At 38.6% G+C, this 19,331-nt stretch overlaps 1 protein-coding gene across 4 annotated transcripts in view; it reads left to right on the forward strand.

Annotated features, from left to right (window-relative positions):
• Nucleotides 1-2,344: 2,344 nt before the first annotated feature.
• The window catches only part of LRRC9 (leucine rich repeat containing 9), a 114,194-nt gene continuing 97,207 nt past the window's right edge, over nt 2,345-19,331 (forward strand). For 3 of the 4 annotated variants that reach the window (XM_046646985.1, XM_046646986.1, XM_046646987.1), the window contains exons 1-7: nt 2,345-2,433; nt 7,585-7,666; nt 7,933-8,151; nt 9,066-9,206; nt 9,747-9,810; nt 10,114-10,184; nt 13,913-14,095. In XM_046646985.1, the coding sequence (XP_046502941.1) occupies nt 7,619-7,666; nt 7,933-8,151; nt 9,066-9,206; nt 9,747-9,810; nt 10,114-10,184; nt 13,913-14,095 (726 nt within the window). In that variant the 5' untranslated portion in view covers nt 2,345-2,433; nt 7,585-7,618. Of the gene's footprint in view, nt 2,434-7,584; nt 7,667-7,932; nt 8,152-9,065; nt 9,207-9,746; nt 9,811-10,113; nt 10,185-13,912; nt 14,096-19,331 lie in introns of those variants that run through there. The other variant, XM_046646988.1, reaches the window with a different exon arrangement.

A 19,331-nucleotide genomic window follows, 5' to 3' on the forward strand; every position in this document is an offset into this window, starting at 1 on the left:
GCAGTGACACAGTACATTTGCTATAAGCAGTGGTAATACTATCTTCCCAGTTGTTTTCAGATTCAAGATACATTTACCCGTAAATAAATAGATTTAAATTTATATGTTTTGGCCTTTGTCTAGCAGTATGAACAGAGAGATGAATGAAATGAAGTCTTATTTCACTTAGAATGTTTAATTTACTTGATTTTTAGTAGTTTCAATTTCTTATGTGTCTTGTATAGACACATAAAGCCATATCATAAAGAAACTTTAAAGGGAGAAAAAGAGATGAACAAGAATGGTCACTGATATTGTATTCTTCCCATGGCTTTTAACTGTAATCACCTTTGGCTCCAAACATCATCTGGACTATATTAACAGGCAATTCCTAACTTTTAAGAATTATTCAGGACAAAGGCTTTAGTTTGGCAAGTCACCAGTGGTTATCAGTCTACAGCTTTACGGGAACTTTGACTCAATTCTTGACTGGCCAAATCCTTGAGCTTCTCCTAGAAATAACATTCTTAAAATTACTTGCTTATATAAGATAAAGAAAACCGTGTGTTAGCTCTCTCCCAGTCTTTCCTGGTTAGGAAAGTCACAACAGATTTCTAACAACATACTTTGATAATCTCTATGCTTTTATCCAAAAAAGTTGCATCCCCCCAAATGAGAAGTTTGATGCAGATAATTCATCTAATTGTTTTCTGATCCAATTTCTTAATATAAAGATTTAGCTTTATAAATTATTGTTCTCTCAGTCTTTAGACTCTAAGATGAAAATTTGCCGAGACAGGTCTTGTTCAACTAGATTTTCAGAGAATACTAAAAGTACAAATATGATTCAGATTTGTTTGATATTTGTTTTAAGTTCCTAACCTACAGATATGTTAATTTATTTTTAATTACTCAATTAATGACAGATGGAAACTGAATTTCCTGTGAAATAAAAAATGTAGAGGGAAAATTAGTTTTAGCTTTTTCTATATGGTTATGTATATTTACAAACAGTCAATATTACAGATAAAATTGAATCATGATAAATATGTTGAATTGTTGACAGTTCTTAGATAAATATTTTAAAAGTCTGCACCCTACTTTTCTTGAGAAAGCAGTTTAAAACAGTCTATTGAATGAGGCGGCCATCTGGTGAGGGGAAAGAGCACTACAGACACTATGTGGCAAGAACTGAATGTCATAAATATTCTACACAAACCAACTGAACCACAAAGAATATAGTAGCGTTGTCCAACAGAAACGAAATAGAAGTCACATATGTAAGTTAAATTTTTTTAATCACCTCTTTTAAAGAGTAGAAAGAAACGATTTTAATAATGCATTTTTATTTAACCCAATATATCAAAAAAATTTTTAACATTCAATCAATACAAAAATAGTTTATTTTTTTCATATTAAGTCTTCAAAATACCATGTACATTTTACATCACATCTCAGTTAGAACTAGCTACATGCCCAGTGTTCAATATCCACACGTGGCGGTGGCAGCGGGCTACCACGTTGCACAGCGCAGACCTCGAGAACGAACCGAGAGCTGCAGTTACTGCGATTTGCCTCCTACGAAGTTCATACATTTCTCAGCCTCTCTGGCCACTCTTTAAATTTTACTTTACTTTACTCCCTTTCCCTCTTTAAATTTTACTTTAATTTGTAAATATCCTTTGCCTCCTGAACATTTTGGAATACTTAAACGGCCCTCATAAGCCTGTCCGAGAACAAGAAGACCCTCGGAGAGTCCATCTCTCCTCCGGGGTGCCCAGGGCGTTCGCTTGCCTGCGCTCGCTCGGCGCTCCGCGGCTTCGGGCGGCAGCCCGCCCATTTCTAGCAGGCGGCGGTCGCGGGCCGCGGGCGGGAGGCCAGGCTGGGGACCGGGGCCTGTCGCCGGCATCTGGCCGCCTTGTGACATCACAGCGCCGTGCCTTTGGAGTTCCAGTCCTGGGAAGCTCCGGGCTGCCAGGCCCCGAGGGTCAAAGATTTTCATGGGAGAGAGCGGAGGCAAGGGCGAGGCCCCCGCCACCATGCCCACAACTCGTTGCTTCCAGTCGCGTCCTCCGATCCACCGAGAGCAGATGAAAAGATGCGCTCAGGTACCAAGCGACCCGCGAGCGGGGAGGTCCCCAGAATTTCCCAGGAGCACCAGCGGGGTCTTCCGGGTGGACCCCTACCTCTGCTGATTGGTTGGAGGCTGCCACCACGTGATCCAGAAACGGGTCGGCCGCTGCTTTCCCCGCCCCTTTCACTCCGCTGCCCACCCAGAGGTCTCCGGAGGCGGAGTGCGGGTTTCCTAGGCAACCGCAGCGGGCTGTGTGTACACACCAGGCCCGGGGCTAGAGAGGGTGTCGTACCTGCTGCTGCAAGACGAGCATTGAGAGGTCCGAGTGGACTCCGCTCTGTCTCGGATTGCCCCGGAATCCATCCTCTCTCTGGCATAAGGTGAGTGTCTGTCACCTCGTGGCATTCGGGCGTACATCACAGGTAGCAGGCTCCGGGAGCCTTTGCTCCCCTCTCCTCCCTCTCCGCCCGGAGGAAGACAGGAGAGAAGCAGCGCTGAGGTCAGAGGAGCCCTGTAATGGTGCAATGGAGATGATAATAATAATGAGAGACGTGACGCGGCTTTACCTGAGGCATCAGGGTGATGGGAGCAAAGCTTAAGAGGAGGAGGAAAGGCAGGGTGGCCCATAGCCACCTGTGCAGCCTTTACCGCACAGGTTAAGATAGTGGGCTGAGAGAAGCAAGTGCTCCTTGGCCAGACTTGATACTGCCTGCTTCGAGCCGGAAGAGCATTTGTTTGGCCCATCAGTGATAATGGATGGATCCCTTTATACCCAAGCGAGGGAACAATTTGACCATAGAAGTCTTCTAGTTTTAGAAGAAAAATTTAATTTTCTCAGAATGACACCCTACCCAGCTGTCATGGCAGACAGAAACGTGGTCCTTTCTACTCTATTATTACACTCTGATTGGTCATATACAGTAAATATTTCTTTGAGTTACATCATATAGGACCCTGTGGCATGGACAGTTAATTCAAACTGTTCTACAAACTTTTATCGGACACCAAGTACGTGCCAGGCACTGTGATAGGTGCATTGTCCCTGCTTTCAGTGAACATGGGAGCTAGTAGGGAGGAACGACCTGTAAGGGTGACAATACAGTGCAACAGGTGCTATATATAGGACATGTGTGGGCCTTAATCATTCTCTCAAGGAAGAGAATGATTATAATACTACCAGAGAGAATTAAAGTCTTCACTCAGAAGATCCTTGATTTAAATCTTTGAGGATGTATGGACTATGTCATAAAGTCAAGGGAAAAAGGTATTTTAGGGAAGGTAGACAGCATATGCCAAAGTACAGAAATAGCCCAGCCTGTGCAGAGAAGTATAGTTGTGGCCGGAGCCTGGGGTACTCTGGGGAGTTTGTGGTCGAGGACAGGAGTCAGCATGGAGACCATGAAGACCTTCGAAGGCGAGCAGCGTGAGCAGATTTACCTTCCCCGAGGCTGGCTGTCACAGTAGCGTAGAGTGCGGATTGGAGGGAAGTGGGACTCTACGGAGGGCATCCAGTTAAGGTGAAGTGATGAGAACCTCAGCCAAGGCAGAGGACATTGGAATGGAGAGGAGGAAAGAAATCTGATAGACATTTAAGAGGTATATGCAGAAGGATTTAATGAGTGAGTGAATGTGGAGGAAAGAGTGGTTGAGGATAAGTCTCGTTTCTATGATTAGAAGGATGTGTCATTTACCAAGAGAAGGCATGCGTTAGGAGAAGCAAGCTGGCTGGAAAATGTAATGAGTTCAGTTTTGAACATACTGATTTTGAGATGCCTGTGACGCATTCAGATGGACCTTTCCATGTGGGTAGTTGTATTTGTTGCACAGGAAAGAGGAAAATAAAGATTAGTAATTTTTCACCAGGAAGGAGACAATCAGAAAAGTAGGTTTGAAATAACCAGCAGAGAGAAGCCAAGGAGAAAAATCAAACCAAAGAAGGAAACTTCAAGAAGCGAGTCATCAGCATTGTCAAATGCCATGTCAAGGTCAAGTTGACAGCTGAAACATGTCCAGTGTCTTTGGCAGTTAGAGGATTATTGTTGACCTTGGTAAAAGAAGCTGTAGTGGTCTGAGCTGTGCCCAGTCAGATTGCAGTGAGTTGAGAACTGAATGGAGATTTTTCCTAAATGAGGGCATTGATGAAGGGAAAATAAGGTGAAGTGAGAGGTCAGGTTCATCTCCCAAATATGCATATTTCTGTATCAAGAAAAAGTAGTTTCCTTGAATAAATGGAGAGCTATCCCTTGTTCTCGAGGGAGACTCAGTACTATAAAGATGGAAGTTCTCCCTAAATCACTCTTTACAACGGAATCTCAGAACCCCAAGTGAATTTTTAAAAACTAAATGCAAAATAATCATAAACCTTATTTGGAAAAATAAATATGAAAGAGTAGCCAGGAAATTTGCAAAAAGGATACGAGGTGAGAATTTGCAAATAAATCACAGTAATTAGAACAGGACAGTACTACAGGAATAGACAGAGCTAAGGGAGAGCAAGATTAGAAGGTCAAAATTAGGCTCAAGTATATGTGATAGTTTAGTGACTAACAAAGGGAGCTGTTAATTTCTTCTGGAAGAGATCTCTTGGACATAGACTGGATAACTGGGATCACCATTTGGTGACTTAGAGGGTACTGAGAGCAGGCTTTGTCCCTTGTGTGGTGGTGGGCAGGCAGGCTTTCCTTTGGAGAAGGGGCATCTCTTCTGATGAGAAGAGCCCTCCTTTACTTGGTGTGCCATCTGAGGAAGTCTAGGGAGGGTAAGTAAGCCTAGTGGCCTGCAGCTGTGAGTAGACCTCTGATGGAGTCTCTAAATGCTTTCAAGTTGTTCCTTGCTAAGTGCTCCCTTGCCTGGCCACTCCTGCAGCCTATGCTGTAATATCTGGGGGTCATCCAAGAATGGGGTAAAGAGACAGTTGCCAGTGGGAAGCAGGGACGGAATGATCAATATTGCCTTCACCGTAGATCCAGCATCTAACAGCTTCTTGCTCTCCCCACTGCCACCACCCTACTCCAACCACCATCCTCTCTCAGGTGCGTTATTACAACTGTTGCTTAACTGGTCTCCTTGCCTCTGGCCTTGACCCCTACAGTCTGTTCTCAACAGAGCAGCTAGAGTGATCCTTTTCAAAACAAGACAGTTCATGTTACTCTTCCACTCAAAATCCTCATATAGCTTTCCATCTTACTCATAATAAAATCCAGAATCCTCACAAGGGCCTCCAGGTCACAAGATAGCGCATGATCTGGCCCTGCAGTGCCTCTCCCACCTCACATCCTACCAGTCTTCATTTCTGTCGCTGTGCTCCAGCCACTGCATTCTCCTTGCTGTTCTGCAGACATGCCCAGTATACTCTCACCCCACTTTTTTGCATTTCCTCTTCCCTCTGCCTGGATGCGTTTCCCCCAGATTTCCTCATGGCTCACATGCCCTCATTTCCTTCAGCCCTTTGCCCAGTTGCTGCCTTTTCAGAGAAGTCTTCTCTTTCCTCCCACCCCTATCATTATCTGGTAGATATTAGGCCCTCAAAACATACATTAATGAATGAGTGAATGAATGAACAGAGAATCCAGCGTATTAGGATAATTTTCTGGCTGTATTTTTCTTTGTGATGCTAGCTGGAGTCCCTCCCCTCCTCGACTCAGCGTGGTGGGACAATGTCCCCAGTTTACAAAGCCTGAGTACAGACTGTGTACACTACTCTGATACAGATCTCAAAGTCCTTTGATTTGGTCCCTTTGGATGGCCCACAGCCACCCTCTTCCCCATCACTGCTGCTCTGAGTTTGGGGAATTGTTTGGGATAGTTTTGTAAAACATCTTTCTCTGGTACCTTTAATTTAGGGCTGGGTTGTACTGATGGGCTTCTCTCTCATTCTGATGCCATCTGCTTCACTTTCACTCAAAAGACCTTTCTAAACCTCTCTGACAATCAGAGCTCTTTTCCTCGCACTGCTACACATCCCTTTCTTACTTTCCTATTCCTCTAGTTATTCCAGCAGGATTTGGGGAGAGACGGTAGGTAAATCCATGGACTCAATAGTTTTTTCTTAAAATTTTGGTTTCTGTATACATCTGCACATGTACATTATTTTGCATAAATGAGTAAAAGGGAGCATATAAATGTTTTTTAAATAAACATTTAAGTAAAATTTCATTTAAGTATAACATATGTATAGAAATCACACAAATCTTAGGAGTCTAGCTTTATTTTCTCAAAGTGAACATATCCCTTTAACAAGTTCCCAGATCAAGGAATATATCTTCATCAGCACTCCAGAAGCCCCTCTTGTACCTCCTCCCAGTCACTCACCCCTGAAAGCTGACTACCATCCTGACTTCTAATACCATAGGTTAGTTTGTTTTCAAATTTCATATGAATGGAGGCACACAATATGTACTCATTGTGTGTCTTGCTTTGCTCAACGTTATGTTTGTGAGAATCATCTATGTTGGAAGAAACAATAGTTTCTCATTCCACTCCTAGGTATAAACCCATAAGAAATGTGTATCTATGTCCTGTATGACAAAATGTTCAGGGAAGCACTATTTACCTCCAAACTAGAAACAGTCCATATGTCTACCAACAGTAGAATGAATAAGTAATCGTTATATATTCATACTATATAATAGTAAACGTGCTTTTAAAAAAGTGTAGTTGTTTTTCTTTTCTATTTCTGCCTAGATCCATCCTCATTCAACCTCTCATGCCTATTATAACCACATCAGCTTTTGCCTGCATCTAAGGTAACTCACGTTAACAATATAGTATGTATCTTTCCATATTTTCTCTTTACATAATCACATACACACATGGTTATACATATATATTCATGTACACACACGTATATCTGTGTGGGACTTATTATTATAAAAAATGGGATCATAATATACACTGTTTCTACATCTTGCTTTGTCATGTCATCATATTAAAACCAGGATTCCTTTATTTTTAAAATAGCTTAAGTCTGAAATATTATAATGAAAATATTAAAAATTGTGAAAAACTAGGTTAAATTTTATTGAAACTATTTAGGTATTAATCAGTTCATATCGTCTAAAATGAGGAAGTTGGTTAATTCGTTTTAATGAACATTTATTACCATGCCAGATATGTCACTAAGCCCTGAGGATTCTTTTCTTGGCTCTCTGAGTACACTTAGAGAACTAAAAGACATGAACTGGGGGTGAGGTCAGGATGCAGATGAAAGATGACTGTTTTCTTCAAGTATTAATGGCTCATGGTGTGGAAGAAAATTATTCTTGTTTTATTTGAACCCAGGAGGTAGAATAACAACAAATGGGAAGGAGTTATGGAAAGACAGAATTAAATTCAAAACAAAAAATAATTTTCTAACAGAAAACTTCAGAGATGGAATGGACTATCTTGGGGTCCAGAGAGATACTTGGTAATATACTACTTGAAGATTTTAAGCCACAGGTGGGAGTTCCACCTTAGCAGCTTTAAGGTTCCTTTCAACTTGGCATAACATGACTCTAGTGTTTATTTCAATTTTTCATTTTCCTTAACAGATAATATTATTATAACCTTTATTTTTAATGGAAGATGATTGAATGTGAAAACCTAAACCAAGAAGAAATAATTAAAGAACTGGTGAGTCAAAGCCCAATTTGTTTTCCATTACATTTGCAAGAATATTGAAAGGAACATTTTTACACTCTTTTCTGAATCTTATGTAGAGATTTCTTCTACCTCATGACTTTTGGAAGCAGAAAAAAAATCATATCTATGGAAGAACTTTCCCTCTTGTGAGAGTCAAAAATGGCATCACTGCAATTGACAGTTTATAATTTCTAATGGCAAGAAAAATTTTTGATTATTATAAATAGGTAATAACCCAGTTTCTTTTTTTAAAACAGTGTTTATGCAATGGTTTATCTTATGAGATGGTTGGAGAACGAGGATCAGATACTTCCAAACTGGAGATGTTTTTCTCAGGGTATCCCTGTATTGTTGGATTATCATTATTTCCTAATTTAACAAGTCTCACAATTGTTGCTCAAGATATAAAAGAAATTTCAGGGTTAGAGACTTGTTTACAACTCAAAGAACTTTGGATTGCCGAATGCTGCCTAGAGGTAAGTCTAAACATACAGGCTTACATGAAATATTTTATGCTGAATTCTTTGGCTTTGGAAAAATAATTCATTAAAATATATGTATGAGGCATGGATCAAAACAGATAAATGGGGGAAAAAAGAGACCATACATAATGAATTACAATAAAACCCTTTGCCCAGTAAAACAAAACAAAAAACAGATAAATGGGCTAAAGATAGAAATAGATTTATACAAAGGGAAAAATAGAAATAAAGAATCCAAACATAGACATATTCTACTTTTTAGTGATCAAATCAGGTCAGATAATACCCAGTATTGCTTAGTAGTGAAATTGGTTCACTTAGACACTATTGATTGTGTGAAAATTATAACATTTATATTGTAAAGCAATATTACAAAATGTATCCAGTGCCAAAGAAAAATACATACCTTTTGACTCAGAAATCCCTATTCTCAGATTTTATCCTAGAGAGGTAATTCAACAGCAGAAGACAGCTGTGTGCATGAAGTTATTTGCTACAGTATCATTTATAATAGCTAAAAATTTGAAACATAAATATGCCACACATAGGGTTATTTTTAAGAAAATGATTATAAACTTCATGAAATATTTTGTAATTATTAAATACTATTTGAAAGATTATTAAGACATTTTAATGGTCTTAAGTAAAAAAATCTACAAAATTGTGTAAGTATTATGATTATAGGTATAGAGTTTATTAAAATTTAAAAAGAATATTAAAATTGAAAATAGTTTTATTTAAGTGGAGGGATTGTTTTTTCTTTAAAAAATTTAGTTAATTTTGCTGGATATTGATTTTTCAATAAAATGTGATTTTTAAAAGAAAATATTCTTAAAATCCACTTTATTAAAAGCATTAATGGCAAAACATAAGCTAATACTATTCAGTCTGCTCTTTTTTTTTTACAGAAAATTGGAGGTCTTCAAGAATGTAGAAATTTAGAAAAACTGTATTTATATTATAATAAAATTTCCAAAATAGAAAATTTAGAGAAATTATTTAGATTGGAAGTTCTTTGGCTGAACCACAATACAATTAAAAATATTGAGGTAAGATAATTTCAAAGATTAATATGTAAAGTCACTTATTACTGTGGAGTTTAAACCAAAATGTCCAAGATCATATTATGCTCAAGGGCCAAAATATTCATGACTAGTTTAATTATTGTTGTTGGAAAGCATTAACATATATAGAGAACTTCATATACATAATTTTCTTTACTCCTCACACCAAGCCTGAGAGGTAAGATGTTATTTCTTCTTTGGAGATTAAAAAAAAAAAAAAGAGGTTTAGAAAAGTTTTATATATAACTTGCCCAAGATTATAAACACAGTCCATGTGATGTGTTCTTTCTCCTACTCCTCCTCCCCTTTTCCTCTCCACTCCCCTCCCTGTCCCCTCTGCCTCCAGTAATTCTCTCCAGCTTCCAGAGAAAGAAAGATGGCTTCACTGAGGCAGCCACTTACTTCTGTGCTTGTGAAGTAAGCACTCGGTGCTTAGACCACCTGGAAAACCAACCATATTGATCAAATGATTTGTAAATATAGATTTTAATGATTTCTCCTAAATTATGTTGTCTAAATTTTTAGGGCTTGCAAACTTTGAAGAATTTAAATGATCTCAACCTTGCTGGGAATCTAATAAGCAGCATTGGTATGTACTGTTTCATTTGGAATATGAGATAATGCTGCAATAATTTTTTCAGTATGAAAAGTACACTCTTACATTTCTTTCTTTTAGAATTTTTTGTATGATATCTTTGCAAAGCATTTCTGAATCTATGATTACAGATATGAAAATATTATCCATTAATCAGTGGTTACTAATTGTACAATGGTACTGTTAGCCTTATTTATATGCAAGAAATGATGGCCATATGCAACTCAGAAATATGACTGGATATGAATAGAAGGTACAACAAGAAATTTAATTTTTCTTTCATCTTATTTCTTAAAGGTCGTTCTCTTGATCCCAATGAACAACTGGAAAGATTAAACCTTTCTGGTAACCAAATATGTTCTTTCAAGGTATGTTTAAGTGGAATAATTCATTTTTACTAATCAGCCTGGATCATGAACTATCTTAATGCAGAAAATGGACTAAATATCCCCCTTTTAAGGGATAATTTAATTGTTTTGGACTACTCACTACTCCCAGAAATTTTAGAGTTAGCCGACCAAATTGGCCCTAGTGATCTGACTCTATTAAAACCAAACAAATCACTGTCTGCTTGGCTGTTAGGATACTACTTTCTCTGTTTTCCTCCGAGCTTTCTGGCTACACCTCTTCAGTTTCCTGGTTTTTCATCCTCTCCTAGCATCTGAAAAACAGACTGCCCCAGGTCAGTCCCAGGATCTTTCTCATTTCCGTCTGCGTTCATTCTCTAAATAATCTCATCATACCTTATGACTTTAAATGCTTTTTATCAGCTATTACTCCTAAACTGGTACCTGTACTTTCCCTAACAACTCCCAGAACTATAGACATCGCCTATCCTAATTCAGACTGGTCTACCCTTCCTCCAAACCTGTTTCTCCTGCAGCCTTCTCCACCTCTCCAAATGGCATCTCCATTCTTCTGGTAACTTAAGCAAAATCCTTAGAGTCATTTCTGACTCCACTTATTCTTTTATACTCCGTACCTAATCCATCAGCAAATTCTATTGGCTCTACCTTCAGAATTTGTCCAGATTCTGACCATTTCTTACCACCTGCATCACTACCAACCTGGTTCAACACTGAGATAAATTTAGAATACTGTGAGAGGTAATGTTTAAGCTAACATGAGACGTGAGTAAGAGTTGCCTAGGGGAAGAGCATTCCAGGCGAAGGTGTGAGGGACTTATAAGGGAAAGGGTATGGCAAATTCCAGAAACTAGCAATTCTGCGTGGCTGGAACAGATCCAGTGAGAGAATCGGTAGTTGAGGCTGAAGGAGATAAATGCAGAAGGCTGGGAGGATAAGGGCTTGCCCTGCCGGGAAGGCATCTGGATGTTTATCTCACCCAGGCTAGACATGGCAGCCTTATGGTGGTGAAGAGCATAAGCAGAAAGATCTGTAGTTCTGACCTGTTACAAACCAGAAGTGGCATAATACAGTGGGAACATGAAATTTAAGTGAAATAATAATGTCAAGCTTTTAGAATAATGACTAGCACACAGTAAGCACTCAAAAGATGTGCTATTTTGTTATTATTACTATCACTTTAATTACATTAACCTATTCTATTTCAATCTCATTAAAAAAATGGGGATGAAATAGGATTACTATGAAAATTCACTATTTTGCATAATTTTAAAAAGGCTCTCTATCATAATGATGACTATGTGTCATCTCATTGAACATGATTCACAATGGCTTCTACAATTCTCATATTGAGAATGTTCATGAAACACTATTATCCTGAATTTTTATCTCTAACCTTTCCACCCACCCTAAAAAGATTTTATCTTGGTGGTCAGAGGGAGTAACTTCTGTGCCACTATCCATCCAAACCAGGTACCACACGCTAATTTTCAGTGAGATTTTGTACCCTTTTAGACTCCAGTGTCATTTCACTTTTGAGTGTAGGTGGGGCTTCCTATGTAAGACTTCAAAGTTCACACCCACCATCTCCTAGCCCAGACTGATGGTCAAGTGCAAATAGCCACCCAGAATCAGAGAATGTCTTTACTCCTCAGAACAGTCCAATGGTTCACCTTCCTTGCCCTTGCAGAATTTGACCAAATAATTCTCTGCACAGCTCTGCCCAGATATCCCTTTCAGAACAACTCTGCTTAGTCCTACTCCTGCCATGGCCCCAGCCCACAGCCTCAGGTCCAGCCAGTGAATCAAGTTCAGCTTGTCCAGAGAGAGTTTGGACACACATTGGCCACCTGACCCTGTCTTACTCTTGACTCTAGCAGCCTGGCTTCACTACTTGCTTCCCTGTTCCATTTGTACTTTATCTTCAGAACTACTGCCTCTTGGTTCTTGCTCTGGATTTCCCTTAACTCTGATTCTGACTCTCTTGGCCAGCATTGCATCCTTTCAAGTCCAACCCACCATAGCCTCCTACCCCAGGCACTGCCCTAGTAATGCTGTTATTGGGGAAGATGTGAGGGTGTCTTAGAGGTTCATAGAAAGTAATAATCATTCAATTCAATTCACATTGTTTATTTATTGCCTGCTATGTTCTAAGTGCTGAATGCTGATAATGCAGTGTTTAACAGGACACAAACCCTGCTCTCAAAAACTTTATCTCAGGAATTGGAAATCTTTTTCTATAAGAGGCCAGTTAGAAAATTTTTTAGGCTTTATGGGCCACCCATGGCCTCTGTTGTGTATTCTTCTTTATTTTTTTTCCAACACTTTAAAAATGCCATAAAAAAGGACAAAATCGTACCATTCGCATCAACATGGATGGACCTTGAGGGTATTATGTTAAGCGAAATAAGCCAGACAGAGAAAGACGAACTCTATATGACTCCACTCATAGGTGGAAGTTAACATGTAGACAAGGAGAACTGATCGGTGGTTACCAGGGAAAAGGGGGGGGTGGGGGGAGCGCACAAAGGGTGAAGTGGTGTACCCACAACATTACTAACAATAATGTACAACTGAAATCTCACAAGGTTGTAATCTATCATAATCTTAATAAAAAAAATGTAATCACTATTCTTAGCTTTAGATCAAGGGCCAATGCCCATATAGACCCTTGGCTCAAAGGCTTGTGGATGCACAAGCAATAGGCAGTAGAGTGTGATGGATTCTATAACAAAGATAATCCCAGGGGCTAAGAGAGTTCATAAGAGGAGCATTTACCCCAAGCTTGGGGGATGAAATAAAGCTCCAAGAGAAGATGATTCTTAGGTTGAATCTTGACAAATTAAGAGGTAAAATTGGGGTGAAGTTCAGTTCACTCAAATACAGCAGCAAGGTCTAAAGATAAGATAGGGTCTGGCACATTCTGAAGCATCAAGTTGTGCAGTATGGCCAAAACTTAAAATGTTAGGGTTTAAATATGGAGAGACAAGACTGAAGAGCTAAGCAAGGGCCATATGCCAAATAAAGAAGGTGTAAACTGACTTAAACTTCAAGATAAAAGATATTAAGGAGAAATGGTCTGGGAGTGGATTATCAACCCCTCCCCCTCCATAGGTTGTGAGAGAAAGGAGACCCTCAGGAAAAAGCTAGGTTTCAGTTGCTCTCAATAGGTAGAAAAGGCATTTACAGGAAAAAAACAAAAATATTTTAAGAACAACTAAAAATCAGGGATTCAATGCTGATTGTACTACAGCAGGGGTCCCATGAGTAGAGTGGATCCGGAGGCCAAGGAAAATGGCCAGCAGTATTCCTACGTGTAAGTGTGGGGAGTGGTGGTGAAGGAAGCCGGAGACCAACAGGTGCCCCGGGGGCGATTGTTAGCAAAGGGGCTGTGCAGAGGGGCAACGGTGTCTTAATGAATGACATGTGCAAGTGACCGGCTCCAAGGTTCCAGGTGGAATGCATGATTCAGCAGACATCCTTTGGCCTTTTATATTTAAAATGCATAGTTATATAGAGTCTGCTGTTTAAGTATTGTTGATCTATTTGTGTATTTAGCGTGTTTTTCACTAGAGAAAAACATTTTATCCATCTAAATCACTTTAACATATTTAAGCACATAATTAGAATGCATTACATTAAATTATGGTGATATTAAGTGTTCAAATGCCTTCTTTAGAAATGGATAGTCACAATTAATTAATTGAACATTATTATTGCTGCTGTTTTAGGACCTCACTAACTTAACCAGACTTCATCACTTAAAGGATTTATGTCTGAATGATCCTCAATATAAAACCAATCCAGTTTGTATGCTGTGTAATTATTCCACACACGTGTTGTATCACTTACCTTGCCTTCAAAGACTTGACACGCTTGATGTGTCAGCAAAGCAAATCAAGGAACTGGCAGATGTAAGTGCATCCCCAATTAGGTATCTGGGACTTATTTAATTAACTGCTTCTTTCTGGCTGTGTCCACGTAAGGTAGGTAGTATTATCTTGTCAATTCTTGTCACTGGTTCTACTTTTGCCCCAATGAGCTGGATATTTCACATAAACATCTACTAATAATAACATTAGTACCAGGATCTCAATTTTGATGACAGTACTGGAAGCTGAAATAGAAAAATATTGTAATTTATATAAAACTAAAAGAAGGAAATCTGAAAAATTATCAATGTTAAACATAATTGAATTAGTGCTATATATATATATATAAATTAATAAAGCCTAAATAAAGTAGATATGAAACAAGTAACCTCTCATTTGTAATATTATATGTCATTGTTAGAAAATATCCGTGGTTGATGGTAGTATGCCAGGATTAGGTAGATTTTAATCTAATTAAAGATGATTTAGGGTTCCATGGAAGTATCAGTACATCTACCCACACTGCTGAACTCTTGAAGAGAGCTACTCCTGGGCTGCCACTGATGGTGAACCTCCCAGTAAAGCGGCTGCTTTGACCTGCCACCAATAATAATAATAATTTCAGAGTGGAGTGCATAGGAAGTCACCATGTTTATTAATAGTCTTTCCACATTAAATTTCTGTCTCTTCTTCCAGTCCAGTGAACCACTTCCCCTGCCTCATTTGTTCACTTAATTAACCATCCAAAAAATAGTTTTTGAGTATTTAGGATGTGCCGAGGATGTGATGTCCCCACATGAGACCCTCCCATTCTTTCTTTGTGGCTCATCCATCATCTCAGCGTAGATAAAGAATGTCTTTATCCGCTAATCTTAACTTTTTTCTCTTCTTTTGCTAGCCTGAGGATTTATTCTCAAATTCTGTTCTCTCCCTCTTTTTTTCCAAGTCTGAAATTGTCCTCTCTCCCACCCCAATCTCAGAAGTGAACTGTCTTGCAATATTGAGCAAAGGGCTAGAGGTCTTTTCTACTAGCAGGTGTTCGGAGTCATTGGAGGGCCGGGGGTGGGGTGTCTTCTCTAACAATGTTGTCAAAAATAACAGCAAAACTTTGTGGTGACAACCGTATTTTTGAAATTTCCATTATCATCTCTAGTTTTACATCAAGAAGTTCCTGCAAAGGTGAGCAGAGTGACTATGATTCACATAATTAGTGGCTGACTAATTTATCTAACAAGTATTTAATGCCTATTACCTTCCAGGTACAGTTCAAGGCACTAGAGATACAGAGTGACCAAAACAGACAAAACCCTTGCTTTCTTGGAGCTTATGTTCTAGTGAAGACAGATAATGAACAACTAAATGAGCAAACAACTAGAATGTCAGATGGTAGTAATTGCTATGGAGAAAAATAAAACAAGGGTGAAGGGAACAGGATTGTTGGTAGGGCAGAGGAAGGGGTGTTGGCTATTGTATAGAATTGCTGGGAAAGGCTTTGCTAAGGCAACTTTTGAGCAGAGACCTGAAGGAAGTAAGGGAGAAAGCTTTTCAGGGATCAGCAAGTGCAAACACCTTGAGGTAGGAGCATGCCTCTCATATTTGAAGAACAACAAGGAGGCCACTGTGGCTGGAGCTGAGTAAGTGAGGGCAAGAGAATAAGAGATGAAGACAGGAGTCGGGGCAGTGGGGGAAACAGATCATATCAGGCTCTGTAGAATGTTGTAAGAATTTTGGCCTTTGCGTGAGATGGGAGCTGCTGGAAAATTCTGAGCAGAGGAGGGAGAAGATGACTTATGTTTTAAAGGGATCCTTTCGGACAATGGATTAAAAATAGAGGATTAGAGGGAAAAAGTAAAAGCAGAGAGACTAGATAGCTTCCAGTAAGTTGGATGAGAGATGTTGATGGTTTGATACAGGGTCTTAGTAAAGGAAGTGGTGAAAAGTAATCAGATTCTGGTAGTAGTTAAAAGGTGGAACCCATCTGGATTTTTTTTTTAATTGAGGTCATATTTGTTTATAACATTATATAAATTTCAGGTGTACATCATTATATTTCAACTTCTGTGTACACTACGTCATGTTCACCATCCAAAGTCTAGTTTCCATCCGTCACTATAGAGATGTCCCCCTTTCCCCCTTTTGCCCTCCCCCATCCTCTTCCCCTCTGGTAACCACCAGTCTGTTCTCAGTATCTATGTGTTTACTGTTGTTTTATCTTCCACACATGAGTGAAATCATACAGTATTTGTGTTTCTCCATCTGGATTATTTCACTTAGCATAATACCCTCAAGGTTCATCCATGTTGTTGCACGTGGCAAGATTTCATCTTTTTTATGGTTGAGTAGTGTTCTATTATATATATATATACCACATCTTCTTTATCTATTCGTCCATCGATGGGCACTTAGGTTGTTTCCATAACTTGTCTATTGTACGTAATGCTGCAGTGAACATAGGGATGCATATATCTTTTCAAATTAGTGTTTGCATATTCTTTGGATAAATGCCCAGAAGTAGAGTAGCTGGGTCATATGGTAGTTAATATGGTAGATCGCACTACAAAGCTACTACTGTTTTTAATTTTTTGAGGAATCTCCATACTGTGTTCCGTATCACCTTCCATATCAATTTAAATTCCCACCAGCAGTGTATAAGGTTCCCTTTTCTCCACATCCTCTCCAAAACTTGTTATTTCTTCTTTTTTTGATAATAGCCATTCTGACAGGTGTGAGGTGATATCTTATTGAGGTTTTGATTTGCATTTCCCTGATAATTAGTGATGTTGAACATCTTTTCATGTGCTTATTGGCCATCTGTATATCTTCTTTGGAAAAATATCTGTTCAGATCCGCTGCTCTTATTTTTTTTTAGGAAGATCAGCCCTGAGCTAACATCCGCCACCAATCCTCCTCTTTTTGCTGAAGAAGATTGGCCCTGAGCTAACATCCGTGCCGATCTTCCTCTATTTTATATGTGGGATGCCTGCCACAGCGTGGCTTGATGAGCAGTGTGTAAGTCTGTGCCAGGGATCTGAACCGATGAACCCTGGGCCACCAAAGCGGAACACGTGAACTTAACCGCCATGCCACTGGGCTGGCCCCCTCTGCCCATTTTTGAATGGAGTTGTTAGATTTTTTTTGTTGTTGAGATGTGTGAGTTCTTTATATATTTTGGAATATTAGCCCCTTGTTGAATGTATGATTTGCAAATATCATCTCCCAATTGGTATGCTGTCTTTTCATTTGTTATGTGCAGAAGCTTTTTAGTTTGAGGTAGTCCTATTTGTTTATTTTTGCTTTTGTTTCCCTTGCCTGAGGAGACACATCCAGAAAGATATTGCTAAGACTGATGTCAAAGAGCATACTGCCTATGTTTTCCTCTAGAAGTTTTATGGTTTCAAGTCTTACATTCAAGTCTTTAATCCATTTTGAATTAATTTTTGTGTATGGTGTAAGCTAGTGGTCTACTTTCATTCTTTTGCGTGTGGCTGTCCAGTTTTCCCAGCACCATTTATTGAAGAGACTGCCTTTTCTCCATTGTATGTTCTTGGCTCCTTTGTGAAAAATTAGTTGTCCACATATGCCTGGGTTTATTTCTGGGCTCTCAATTCTGTTCCGTGATCTGTCTCTTTCTTTTTCTGCCAGTAACATGTTGTTTTGATTACTATAGCTTTGCAGTATACTTTGAAATCAGGGAGTATGATGCCTCCAGCTTTGTTCTTTTTTCTCAGGGGTGCTTTGGCTATTTGGAATCTTTTGTTGTTCCATATGAATTTTAGGATTCTTTGTTCTATTTCCATGAAAAATGTCATTGGGATTCTGATAGGGACTGCATTCAATGTGTAGATTGCTTTAGGTAATATGAACATTTTAACTAGTTACTTCTTCCCATCCATGAGCACGAAATATCTTTTCATTTCTTTGTGTCTTCTTCAGTTTCTTTCAACAATGTCTTATAGTTTTCAGTGTATAAGTCTTGTACCTCCTTGGTTAAATTTATTCCTGGGTATTTTATTCTTTTTCTTGGGATTGTAAATGGATTGTTTTCTTGATTTCTCTTTCTGCTGGGTCACTGTTAGTATATATAAATGTAACTAATTTTTGAACATTGATTTTGTACCCTTACTGTATTCATTGATTATTTCTAATAGTTTTTTGATGGGTTCTTTAGGCTCCTCTATGTGTAAACTCATGTCATCCTAAAATAGTGACACTTTTACTTCTTCCTTTCTAGTTTGTGTCCCTTTTAGTTATTTTTCTTGCCTAATTGCTCTGGCTAGTACTTCCAATACTATGTTGAATAAGAGTGGTGAGAGTGGGCATCCTTGTCTTGTTCCTGTTCTTAGAGAGATAGCTTTTAGTTTTCCACCATTGAGTATAATGTTAGCTGTGGGTTTGTCCTATATGGCCTTTATTATGTTGAGGTACCTTCCTTTTATATCCATATTATTGAGAGTTTTTGTCATAAAAGGATGTTGAATCTTGTCAAATGCTTTCTCTGCATCTATTGAGGTGATCTTGTGATTTTTATTCCTCATTTTCTTGATGTGGTATATCACATTGATTTATTTGAGGATGTTAATTTCAATCTTCTTATTAGTGATCAGTCTATTCAGATTTTCTGTTTCTTCTTGATTCAGTTTTGGGAGGTTGTTTGATTCTAAGAATTTATCCATTTCTTCTAAGTTAGCCAATTTGTTGGTGTATAGCTTTTCATAGTATTCTCTTAAACTCCTTTGTATTTCTGTGGTATCCATTGTCATTTCTCCTCATTAGTTTCTGATTTTATTTGAAACTTCTTTCTTTTTCTTTAGTGAGTCGAGCTAAAGGTTTGTCAATTTTCTTTATCTTTTCAAAGAACCAGATCTTAGTTTCATTAACTTTTGCTATTGTCTTTTTAGTCTCTATTTCTTTTATTTCTGCTCTGGTTTTTAATATTTCCTTCCTTCTACTGACTTTAGGCTGCATTTGTTCTTCTATTTTCTAGTTCCTTTAGGAGTAATGGTAGATTGTTTATTTGAGATTTTTCTTGTTCTTGAGGTAGGCCTGTATTGCTACAAACTTCCTTAGTACCACTTTTGCTACATTCCATAGATTTTGGTATGTCATGTTTTCATTTTCATTTGTCTCCAGGTATTTTTTTTATTTCTCCTTTTATTTCTTAGTTGATCCAATAGTTTTTCAGTGGCATGTTAGTCTCCACATATCTGTGACTTTTCCAGCTTTCTTCTTGTTGCCAATTTCTGGTTTCATATCATTGTGGTCAGAAAAGATGCTTGAT

The sequence above is a fragment of the Equus quagga genome, chromosome 20 (assembly GCF_021613505.1).
Source record: "Equus quagga isolate Etosha38 chromosome 20, UCLA_HA_Equagga_1.0, whole genome shotgun sequence".
Classification (NCBI taxonomy): domain Eukaryota; kingdom Metazoa; phylum Chordata; class Mammalia; order Perissodactyla; family Equidae; genus Equus; species Equus quagga.